This window comes from Orussus abietinus, unplaced genomic scaffold, assembly GCF_000612105.2.
Source record: "Orussus abietinus isolate OABI.00-Male unplaced genomic scaffold, Oabi_2.0 scaffold5, whole genome shotgun sequence".
In the NCBI taxonomy this organism is placed as follows: domain Eukaryota; kingdom Metazoa; phylum Arthropoda; class Insecta; order Hymenoptera; family Orussidae; genus Orussus; species Orussus abietinus.
Window position 1 is genome coordinate 627,754 of NW_019394929.1, and position 11,584 is coordinate 639,337.

The window sequence follows — 11,584 nt, forward strand, 5'->3', positions numbered from 1 at the left end:
AGACATAAATATGGCTTTCATTAATTTAATCAAAATGAAGTTATAAAATTTATATTTATGATACACTTTACAGGATTGTAATACCATTAACTTAAGGTGCGTGTCACATTACCGGTAAATATATATAACAATTGACAGGTAGCTTCTTCATGTAGTATCAACGGCGTTAACAAACCATAGTCAAGATAATTTTTCTATCTTTTAGCTGTAGGACGTATTCTTTCCTTTTCGCTATCATCCGCTACCGTCCATTCGGGATCGTTAGGGTCCTCACCCTCTACATCGCAGCAAGCCGATTCCGTCGAATCCGATTCTGGAGTATCTAATCCACATTCCTGAAGAATAGGGAACGTCAATGAACATGATACAACGTAGGTCTAACAAGTAATATTAATATTTAAGAACACGCAGAAGATGTCAATACGTATCAGAAGCCCATTTCTACACGTTCAATATTGCATTCTTGTCCTAGATACATCCAGTACTGCATCGATACATTAAACCAGTGAAAAATGTTCTCTTGCCACCATTATATAAGTTTTATCATCATTACGCACTTCACACATCTTGTATCTCACATTACGAACGTATAAATATTAGATACAAAAGAACAAATAGCTACCTCATCTCCTTTATCTTCTCTCGAGCATAACGATACCGACGAAGCCTGCCAATGGCCATCCGGCATAGCCTCTAGCATTTTATCATACACCTCCTCGGATAATGGAAAAACTCTCGGCTCATAGGGCAAGACCTGAAATTAAATCAATACGTCATAACAAATTCTACGTACCCTACATAATTGCGATTACGCGATTGCTACAGATTACTCAGAAAGATATGTGGACGTTATATAATCGCGCGAATCACCCTTCTTATCAGTCTAGTTGATCGGTCCGAAAAAGCAAGATCATAACTAATTACCTCGTTATCTTCTTCGGTGAAAGATGCCGTGGTGTCGTCCCTGGCTAGCCTAAGCGATGATATGGATTGGCGACGCATCGCGTTATGGAAAGAAAGTGGGCGATGCGTATCCAGCATTTGCTGAGTCCGATTTTCTAAATCGTGCATCATAGCAGGTGTCGCTGGCGGTGAATTTATCGGCGATGGTACATCGCAGCCATAGTCACTTGCGTTAGGAGATAAAGGATCTAAAGCACAGTATAGCTTTTAACATCGACACGTTATAACGCGCGGTTTGTCATCAGGATAGAGTAATTATACAGTTGACTAAATGATGCGTCTATAACGTTAATACTAATTGTATAATAAATGATGGTAAAGGTACCTGGAGTGTTCGCTCCACTGTCCGCTCTGCTGTCAGTACGACGATGATGGCGAATACGAGTCTGATGTGGCATATTTACGTAAGTCATGAAGCGTTTATTTTCCTCGCGTTCACTTCGCTCGTGCCTCAGCGCCACCATTTCATCTGATACATCTTCGATCTGGCACAGTCCAACATGAATTGCATATTAAATATTCGCATTGTACCCAGGGATAAACAAAACTATCTAAGATATTATATCAACGACGACATTGCGCGTTAACGAGGTTCTGTAATCTTGGTCTTACCGAAAGACGTTGAAATTAAAAGCGTGTAGAAACTACATTCTTAAATTAACGAGACAATTTCCAGGGTACCACTGCAGACACAGGGATAGCAAACAGAAAAGTATTCTATATGACTGTCCGATATGATCAGGTATGATAATCAGCATCAGAGTTCCGTAAGCGTTGAGTAATTCATTTACCAAATGAGCGAAAAAAAATATATTATGCTTAGCTGTGAAAGCAACTAGTGCTTATCTAAATTGCGTACCACATTCATAGCATCTGATTTATACATACAAGCATGTAAGAACGGATCACATTCGTTACACTACGTAATACACAATTAGAGCCAATTCCTCCGAGTACCTCTAAATTAGGAATCTGTATTTAATAGAAATACATTTTAAACCATTACGTCTAATGAGATGAAAATCCAAAACGAACCGTCGGAATCAGCCCTTAAACTTTACCTCTCAATCTACAAATAAGTACTGAGTAAAAAAACAATTAACAGGCACTCACGTCGCTATTTTGATTAGGCTTCTGCATAATGCCATTTTTAATGTCTGTCTTCGCGTTTTCTTCGTAGACTCTCCACCTAGATTAACAATCAATCGTGGTATATGTTAGATACAAGGATTGAAAATACCGTTGATAAAGTATTAATCAAATAGATCATGTATAAACGATTGTAGTATTCTAATCTTGTATCCTTGATACGTGAAATAAAAAAGTATGTAGCTGTAAGGAAGAATGGTAATGTTTTCCTACCGAGTAAATAAACTGGGTTGGACGCCCTCGCAAACAGGACGGCAAAACAATTGCCAAACATCATTTTACAGCCAAACATATACAACAGTAAGGTGGCAAATTTAGGTATTAACAAACTAGGAGGCCTGGTAATTGTTTCTATCGTCCATTCATGATGGTTTTGCTGAATTTGTAACACCTGCGGTGTTACTATATCAGCAAGATGATTTTCAACAATTGTTTACAGAGTACCGTCCTATTAAGAACTGTTCGAATTTCTAATTTTCCGTGTTCGGAAGACCAGACACTCTCTGCGGTAACTTTTCCTCTGTGCGTAGTTATCTCCATCTAGGTCTTCCGCTCTAGGTAATCGGCTTCGTAATACGCGGATAATACTTTAATAATATTACTTCGAAATGACTGTACCCTCTGTTGCAGTTCTCGGATAATTTTACTTTTTGAAAATTACGATGGCACATTAAAGCCCTTAATGGAGCAGGTCTGGCCAAGAAATGAAGAAATAAATAACGTGGCACATGAGTAACGCTGAAAGTCACGGAGTGGCCGATCGATAATATAGCTGAAAACTGTACGCAAGAATAGAGAGCAAGAATTTGTACGAGTGAAAAAAAAAAAACAAAGGAGAACGACGGAGGATTAAACAGGTTGTTTGGCTCAACAGAGCCACTTCCCCCTAACGCTGGTGGTACAGGTATTAATTTTACCCATCTGAAATTGCAGCGGATGAAATTTCAGGTGCCCCTACTTTTACCCGGTCACTCGCATTTACTCGGAGGGGACGAAGGAAATACCAACTGATATTTCTTTATATCCTGTCAAATCATAATCCTATCAAACTAACCAAAAGACGACCAGTTACGTCGAATAAGACTCTACGATTGAGCTTGATATGAGATAATTGCCCACGGGTCATATTTCACGAGAGGCTCCAAAAAGTGTCGATAAATTTCTCACTCATCGCGTAATCGTCAAAGCCGTGACTCACGTTTAAAGATAATCACCTGCTCTCTGTTTATGCATAATCAAAATCGATTCACCCGGCTTGGAACGCAATTTTTGAGCTTTAAGTACATGATCGTGTAACGGCGAATATGCAATGAGGTCGTCACTTACTTCGGAGTTAAGATTTCCTTGTACTGTAGTTTCTCTAGCCGTGTAGAAGCAGCTATGCTGTACGGTATGACGATATTGTCAATGTCGTAAGAATTTTGCCTTAATCGCCTGAAAATATAACGTTCATGAGAAACAGAAATTACGAATTACAATTAAATAAAAGGACATTACCGGGCAATTCTGGTTTTAAAACAGTACAGAAAACTGGCTTTGGTAACTTAGCCTTTCAAATGAACGTGGAGGGTATATATTCGCTTACCCATGGACATTGGAACTTCGGTCCTTAGGGAGAAGCTTCTCCGTTGATGCGGGAACTTGTTGCAAGGGTGAAGGCACAGGTGACGAATTCTTGCTCGATCCTGATTGCACACTAGCATCGTCATAATCATCCGGAGGTGGCACTTTCGCTATTTTCTTCTTATTCAGTCCATGGATATTCCTTTCGTGCGCTAGTCTGCGTCTCTTTCCTTTCAACATCTTTCTCTTAATTCCTGAAAATGTATGCGTGATAAAGTAACGACTATTCTCTACCGAAACGGAACCCCAAACAGAGAGCTAGGAATGCATTTTGTGATTTCTTCGTTTAGAAAATATACAATTTCTTAACGAGCAATAAACATCCCACAGGATCCATCTGGCAAATAGTATTAGCGAACGGACACTTACTCGCAGTAAGGATGGCCGAAGATGACTTCTTCAGTCGACCGCTAAACTTCGCTCTATGCTCGAGCAGCTTTTTATTTCTCCTTTCGTTACTTTCCTTATCCTTGAAACGTGTCGTTCGGAGATTTCCTCGCAACATTTTTTGTTGCCACTCGACCGACTTCATGATAGACTCTAAATGCGTCCCGTGTACGGTTTCTAAGAAGACAAATAAACATCATGTAATACATTCAATAGCTGTGCACTAATTTCACTAAACGTACTACCACCAGGACGGTTAAGTAAAATGCAAGAAATTTATAGAAATCAATAAAGATGCAAGCTCGGTTTCGGTAATTTTCAGACTTCAGCGATCCGGGCGGCACTCTAATCCGCAAAAAGTGACCTCAACAGCAGAGCTGGCAGAAGAGGACGATACTAAATCTCGCCGCAGTCAATTTTAGACATTTTTACATATTCATGCATAAGAGATATATAACGGAAAGATGCACCGGACAAATGATGAACTAATTGACTTAGTTCGATATTCTAAGATACCCTTTCCGCTACTTTCAACGTAAACTAAGGAACAGACTCTATCTTCTCAGTCTATGCAAAAGGCGTACAAGAATCGTAGTTCCCGGATAAGCCTAGAGACTTAGACAGCGAATGGAACAAGAGAGACATTTACCGTCTGGAAACGACAGGACTGGATGAAATCCAGGATCAACCAGGGCCATCCTATCGTTTACGGATATCTGCTCGACGGGTTCCAGAGGCTGAATGGGATCTTGCCTTCCGGTACACAGAGCACAAGGAGGTAATACGCTGTCGCAGTTGCACCTCACCGAAGAGGCTTTGGCGGCGCGTTTAGAAACTTCGTGGAGTCTGTCGATCTGCAGTAGCTTCCTCTTTCGATAAATACTCCAAACGAACGGTCTTGTCCTACTGGCTGGCAGTTCGCCCTCGGTCGCGTTGCAACGTCCCGTAGAACCAGGCAGAACGCCGCTGTACCCGTTGACGGTCTCAGCGTTGTCCAGGATAACGAGACCCTTGGTCGCTCTAATTTGGCGCTGCAGGTCATTGTGTTGCCGAATTCTGTACTCCAAGTCGGATATCTGAGCTTGCAACCACGTCCACCGAGAAGCTATTCCCGCTCGATCCTGAGCGTATCGCCACCCAGCTCGTTTGGATCTACGGAAAGACCCCGAGGCTCTCAATTATTGTTAACAAAAACATATTACGGATTAAGTTCAAATGAAAAGCCAGACAATAAAATAAATTCAATTATCCGAGTGTCTCGGAGAAGGTGAATATGCGAATAATATCCTAGGATTGACAACTCGTTTGTCTAAACTATATGAACATCCGGAATAGTGTGTTTAAAAGATGCAGGGTGTGACGGAATTCGCGGTCTCGGTTTACACATCGCCATTCTTGTTGAATATGAAGTCGAGAGATCATGTACTATTTGTTTTTTTCCCTCGGTGCATGGTTTGTCTATAATAATTCATTGAAAAATGGCCAACCGGGCCCGTCGATCAGAACGCAAATCACCGATTTGCTGTTCATAAGCATGGATGTAGGACATGTGAATCCCAAACACTTGATCGCTCCTTTTTTATCCTTGTGGCTGTGGCGAGAATAAAAGAGGGCGGACAAGGGACGATGCTTTCTCCCTTTCCTTCTTTCTCTCTTGTCGGTAGATAGCTTGTCGGCATATCGCGCCGCGCAGCTGTTTTACGCAAAATCAGGAGGAAGGAGAGGAAAAGAGAGCGTCGTTTGTTTTCAGTCTCTCGCCATGGCTACTTTCTCGGACAAATCGCTGTCCCGAGTCCGTAACATCCCACATCCATGAACTTAAAGACCCAACTCTAATTCGCGTTCCGGCAATCCCCGCGCCTGGTTGACTATTCTTCGATGAATTTCAGGAAATACCAGGAAACTGCACCGCGGTAAAACGAAATAGTGTACTCTTCTCTCCATTTTCACCAAGGACAGTAATAACTAAACGCATGGACGTAGGATGTACGGACCCCGAATGCCGATTCGACCGTGACGGCAGAAAGATCGAGACAGGAAACAAGGGACGCTTTCTCTCTTTCCCATTGATTTGCAAAACAGTTGCGTAGCGCAATATGGCGACAGGCTATCGGACAGCAAAAGAGAAAGAGAAAAAGGATCGTCTCTTGTTCGCCCTCTCTTGATTTAATCGCGATCGCAAGAACGACGGTGGAGTGATCGGGCGCTCGGGGTCCATACATCCTACGTCCATGTGTAAACATCGTAGCCCCGGATTCCGTAACACCCTGTACACAAAAAGACACGCGTGAGAAGGTGTACGAGGATCGGTAGTACTCCGAGTAACTTACATGGGCAAATATTGTTGATGAGAGTTACCGAAGGTCTGCATCTCGTCGCAACTCTCGCCGCCGCTGCTCGAGGCGGTGCAGTCGGAGTCCAAGCTCGCCTCGACCACGCGGAGTTGAGTCTCGAGAGGTCCCGCGGCACCCTCGACCTCGTCCCTCTGGACCTTGACCCGCGGCATGCCGAAGGCGAGGTGACGACCGGCATTGCCGGTCGACGGATTGGAGAAATTGTCCCGGGATCCGCCGCCGAAGTACCGGCAGCACCCGCGCTGCCGGTTGACGGTGTTGCTCCTGACGGCGCAGGTCTTCTCGATCTTCTGAAGGAAGGAGCCGAGGCCGGCCCCGACCTCGGGGAAGCCCCTGGAGGCGGCCGACTTGGAGCCGCCGCCGGGTAGCTCCTGAAAGAGGTACTTCTTGATGCCCCGATGAGCCAGCTCGAGGACGCCGGTGTTCTCCTCGGCGACGTGGCATCCGAGGAGCTTCGCCTGGAGCTTCCGCAGCCTCCTGAGGAGGAAGGCGCACCGCCTCTCGCTCTCGAACTGCTTCCTGGTGACGAGGTCCTGCTGGGTCTTAAGGCCCTCGGACCTGCGCTCGACCCCCTCGGCGTCGTTCACGTTCACGTTGACGTTGCAGAGGCTCATCACGTCGACGTCAACGTCATTAAGAAGGTCCTTCTCGAACGAGGAGAAGCCCTCGGGGATGGGGAACATCTCGACGCCGTCCGCGGGGCCCTGGACGACCTCGCTGCCAGTCCCAGCCACGCTTTCCGCGTTTCCCGCGACCTCCAGCGAGCGGAAAACCTGTAGGAGGTCCTCCACCTGGCCCATGTAGCCGTCGTAAGGGCAGCAGGGCTTGTCCGCGCAGCCCGAGGTCGACTGCTCCGCGGGCGCGCCCTTCTCCGCCTCCGTCGCGGACACCTCCACGCTTGACTTCAGGAAACCCATCTCGTCGTCCGGCCTTCGGTCGCCCATAGATGGGTCGCTCATCATAGTACTCGTCGCCTTGGCTTCCGAGCTCGCCGGGCGGGCCTGCTCGGTTGGTTGCTCCTCGCCGACCCGGCGGACGAGCGAACGCGACGACCTGGTGATCAGGTCGAGCCCGCTCGCGAACGCTGATAGGCTGTCGAGGTCGCTGCTGTATTTCGAGTTAATGACATCCCTGATGAGCTCCCTCGAGACGCCGCTCAGGCACTGCTCGTCGATCTTCGAGGGCTGCACGCTCGCGGAGACGACGAACTGGGCGAGGACCTCCCGCTTCTGGCAGACCTCCGCGGCCTGCTCGCTCGTCAGGAACCCACCGGCCGGCAGAGGGGCTAACGGATTCTCGGGTTGCTGAGGACCACCGTCCGTCAGAGCAGGGGCCATTACTGCCGCCGCCTCGACATCCAGATCCTCCCACCCTCGTCGGCACTCGCTCCCGCACCCGTACTCCGAGCGGGCGCCGCTCAGTCCCATTCATCCATTACCGCGGCGCTCCTCCGATGTCCTTTGCAGCGACCTAGCTCGGCGCGCTTATCCTCTTCTCGGCCTCTCCCGGACGATTCGGTGATCCCTCCGGGTGCCACGGCTCAACCTGAGATAAAGGAAATGCGTTAATGGACGTCGGTAACCCCGAGTACGCTCTTACACTACGTTACGACGAGGAGCAAAGAGGACGTCGACGGTTTCGCTTCGACCGTATCGCCAGGTTTAAGTAATAACAATGAGATACCGAAGTCACAGCCAACAGTCTTACGTTGAAACGAGGAGGTAATCATCCGCCGTGGCAGCAATAGGAACAAGACAAAGCAAAAGTATGAAAGAAAATATGGTTAAAGTTCACAATGTATCTCTTCACTTCCTCTGTACATTTTCGAGCTCTTTCTAGTTGGACTTTGTTATTTCATCGAGACACGGCATCTACAAATTGGCGAGGTAACAAAGGCTGTGAAGGTAGTTTCGTATGATCCTCTATAAAAATTCATATCGAAGTATGATGTATATTTATGGTAGAATACATACGATCGTGGTCAATCAGTAATTTCTTTACCAATCAACCAGACTCGTTCCTATACGACTGAGTCGTGCAAGTTTATATCTAGTTCGTATTATTGTATTATAACTATTCTTATAGTGTTATTGTTAGTTATGTTATTAACAGAAATGGTATGATAGACGACCGTACAATGAATGGTTAGTTTTAGAAGGATGCAACTAGTCTCTATAGGATCAAGTGTTATAGAATAATTTTTAATATGACAAACTATATTTATGTCAGTCAACACAGACAATAAATGAAGTAACCGAATGCATATCTATAAGAGCTCACCAATCGACCGAGTAATGTTGAAAAGAATACAGAGATCGTGCAAGGCAGGTGGAATCCAATACATGAATTAGTTACAGCCAATCTCAACACTGATGATGGATGAAACCAAAAATGCTAACGTAAACCCAAAAGGGAAAGACATGCCGTGGCTCCTGTTTTACCCGATCAATTGCATGTTGCTATTGTATAATGCTCCGATACCGCCCTTTTTCTCTGGCACGTTAATCCACTGACTATGGTGTGAACGATACTAAACATTAATATTTACCACACTTTTAAAGAGAATAATCCTTCGTGAACAGGTAAGATGAAAAATAATAAAAGTTCAGAACATCGGCCAGAAAATGTTTAAGGATGAAGAATCTTAATGTTGCCATTCTTTCCAATTACCGCCAGCTAGGTAAATCATGCATAGAAATGATGACGATAAAAGCTGCATGCAAAATTAGTTAGAGAAAAAGTACAAGTGGGTACAAATATACGATTACACGTTTGGACAAGAAAGATATACCAAAGCGACTCCCTTTGATCGTTAAATCATTAAACCAGGAAGTAGATGTACTTTAACGCATGACAATCGACGACGATGGAGGAAGAACAGTCTAGAAATAACTATAGTGTCGCATCGTCAAGCGATTCGGCTCCTATACGATCGAGTCGTGCAAAGCGGTATCGGATGAAGCAGATTACTCTAGATATCGCAACTATCCTAATCCGTGACATCATGGTTAGAGGGGTTAAAAAGGACTGATATAAGCCCAAAAGAGTTTCATTACCAAACAACACGACTCTTTCCTATACGACCAAGTCGTGGGAAGTGGCATCGAGCGTGGCATATCGTCCGACTACTGTCATAGCCGATATCATCATTACGAGCAGGACAGATTAAGAGGACCGACGTAGACCCAGGAGAGAAAGACGTCCCACGGCATTCTCGTCGTGGAGCTTCTTCTACTCGGTCGACTGCATCTCGCTCTATTGCATAACGTTCTGGTGCGGACACCTTTCCCACCTGGCACGTAAGGGTCCACTGGCTGCAAACATCCGCTGCACCGAACGTCGATGTTTACCGCGTGCACCAGGTGAGCAACCTCGCATGGGATGATTTAGGGTGCAGTTACAGGTATGGAGTGGAATTGCCAGGGAGCGTCGAGGGAGAAGAAATATCGGACGTCTAAAGACCCTCCAGCCTTCTCCGTCGTTTCCAGGAGCCGTCGCGACGAGCCGGGAAATCCGCGAGCTTCACGCCCCGAGGTTATTGCGGGAGGAAACGTGCGAAGCTAGGAGCAGAAAGCGGGAGCGAGAGAGACGGACGAAGTCGGTGGCGGAGAGCGGGAGAGAGAGAGGGAGAAACCGCGAGGAATCGGTGCGTCGAAACGTGCCAATACTCGCGCGGATGTATAAATAAAGGGAGAAAATCAAGAGCGCGGCGGAGGGGCGCGGGAGCGAGACGGGCAAGCGGCGACGACGAGAAAGACGAGAAAGATCGAGCGGCGACGCGGCAAAGAGCGGCTTCGGGTCGCGCGGCGGAGAGCCACGAATGCGGTTAACGTACAATGGCGGAGCCGTTCGCGCAATAAGTGTCCTCGCGAAGTTCTGTCCTCTTCCTCACGGCTCGCCGGGAAGCGGAAGGGAGGCTGGCTCGCGCAATCGATGGGCGATCGCCGAAGGGACAACAAAGCGGGCGGCGCGGGCGGCGCGCGCGCGCTGCTGCCGAGGAACGCGAGTTGGGAGGCAGGACACACGCCGAGAACGCGGCGCGGCGCGACACGACGCGCGGCGGACCGTACCTCGCGTCTCGGAGTGCTCGAGTGACTCGAGCCGAGCGATCGTCACACCCGATGCGCGACGACGCGGCCAAGGACCGGGAACGCGAGGGATCTGGAGAGCCGGGACGGCCGAAAGGAGCGCCGGGGGTGGTGGAAAAGGGAGGTGCGACGCGACGCTCTCGCCTCTGTCACGCTCGCGGCCGAATCTCGACGATCGCGCACTCACCGCGACGGGCCTGTCTATCAATAATATAGACGCGAAATCGAGCCACTTCGTTTCTGCTGACACAACCAAACGAAACCGACCAATACTGCGGCGCAGCTACCGGATGTGGCCTTCGCGCCACCCCAGCCAATCCGACGGCTTCCCGGGCCCGTTCCACCGAGCCGCGAGCGGTCGTTGAGTGCAGAAACGCGCAGATGGGAACCGAGATGGGAGGGGATGCCCGGGCCGTTCTACCGTGGGTGCAGCGGTTAGGCAGATGGTTCACGCTCCCCGCTTTCTGGCATCGATCGCAGCGCCGTCACTCTCATCTAAGCACACGTCATTTCAAAAGATCGATCGTGGTTGACGGATAAAGGCTCGTGTTCACGATCGAAGAATTCTCCAATTTTCTTACTTTCTCTTGGACGACATAGGAAAATAGAGGGGCACTTCCGCCGTGCGTTCCCTACAGCCAATCGAAACCTCGTTCGCTCCGTCGTACGACGCCGTCGGATGAATGAAATCTCCGTTATTGCAAATTTAAAAAGTTACTCTTTTCGAATGACTTCGAGTAGCAAAGGGGATTAATTTTAACCCACTGTAAAGAGAAATGTATTGACGAATCTAATTCTTTTTGAATAACCCATGTCCAGTTGGATCAAGAGAATCTTTATTACTTCCTGTATATTTTACAGTTATTCTTAATAATTCACATATTTTTACTTGTTTCATTCCTACTTTTTAGTCACACGTAAAAATCGTTTGCATTATGTAATTTCATTGAGATGATACCGATGCAGCTCCACACCTGAAAAACACTCAGCGATATGGATGTAACGTACAGTAATTCCGAT

The 11,584-nt window shown here is 47.1% G+C and overlaps 1 protein-coding gene across 4 annotated transcripts; it reads right to left on the reverse strand.

The window, feature by feature from the left end:
• Positions 1–11: 11 nt before the first annotated feature.
• LOC105701285 lies at positions 12–11,301 on the reverse strand. 4 transcript variants are annotated; one of them, XM_012427913.2, is made up of 12 exons: positions 10,752–11,301; positions 9,533–9,803; positions 6,453–8,021; positions 4,772–5,274; positions 4,105–4,299; positions 3,698–3,929; positions 3,439–3,546; positions 2,077–2,152; positions 1,289–1,448; positions 925–1,151; positions 623–754; positions 195–335 (listed from the first exon to the last, which is right to left on the reverse strand). In XM_012427913.2, the coding sequence occupies exons 3-12, from the start codon at positions 7,901–7,903 to the stop codon at positions 195–197; spliced, it is 3,225 nt and encodes a 1,074-aa protein (XP_012283336.1). In that variant the 5' UTR covers positions 7,904–8,021; positions 9,533–9,803; positions 10,752–11,301. The 4 variants fall into 4 exon arrangements, with proteins under 4 accessions (XP_012283338.1, XP_012283336.1, XP_012283337.1 ...); XM_012427914.2 differs by having other exon boundaries at positions 9,769–11,301; XM_023433528.1 differs by having other exon boundaries at positions 9,533–11,301.
• Between the last annotated feature and the right edge of the window lie 283 nt (positions 11,302–11,584).

Excerpts from the sequence above, each read along its gene's own strand:
- LOC105701285 (XM_012427915.1), bottom strand. The coding sequence starts at position 7,903 with ATGGGACTGAGCGGCGCCCGCTCGGAGTACGGGTGCGGGAGCGAGTGC. Across the intron at positions 1,449-2,076 it reads AGCCTAATCAAAATAGCGAC|ATCGAAGATGTATCAGATGA; the intron begins GTGAGTGCCTGT and ends GGACTGTGCCAG. Across the intron at positions 1,152-1,288 it reads CAGTGGAGCGAACACTCCAG|ATCCTTTATCTCCTAACGCA; the intron begins GTACCTTTACCA and ends ACTGTGCTTTAG.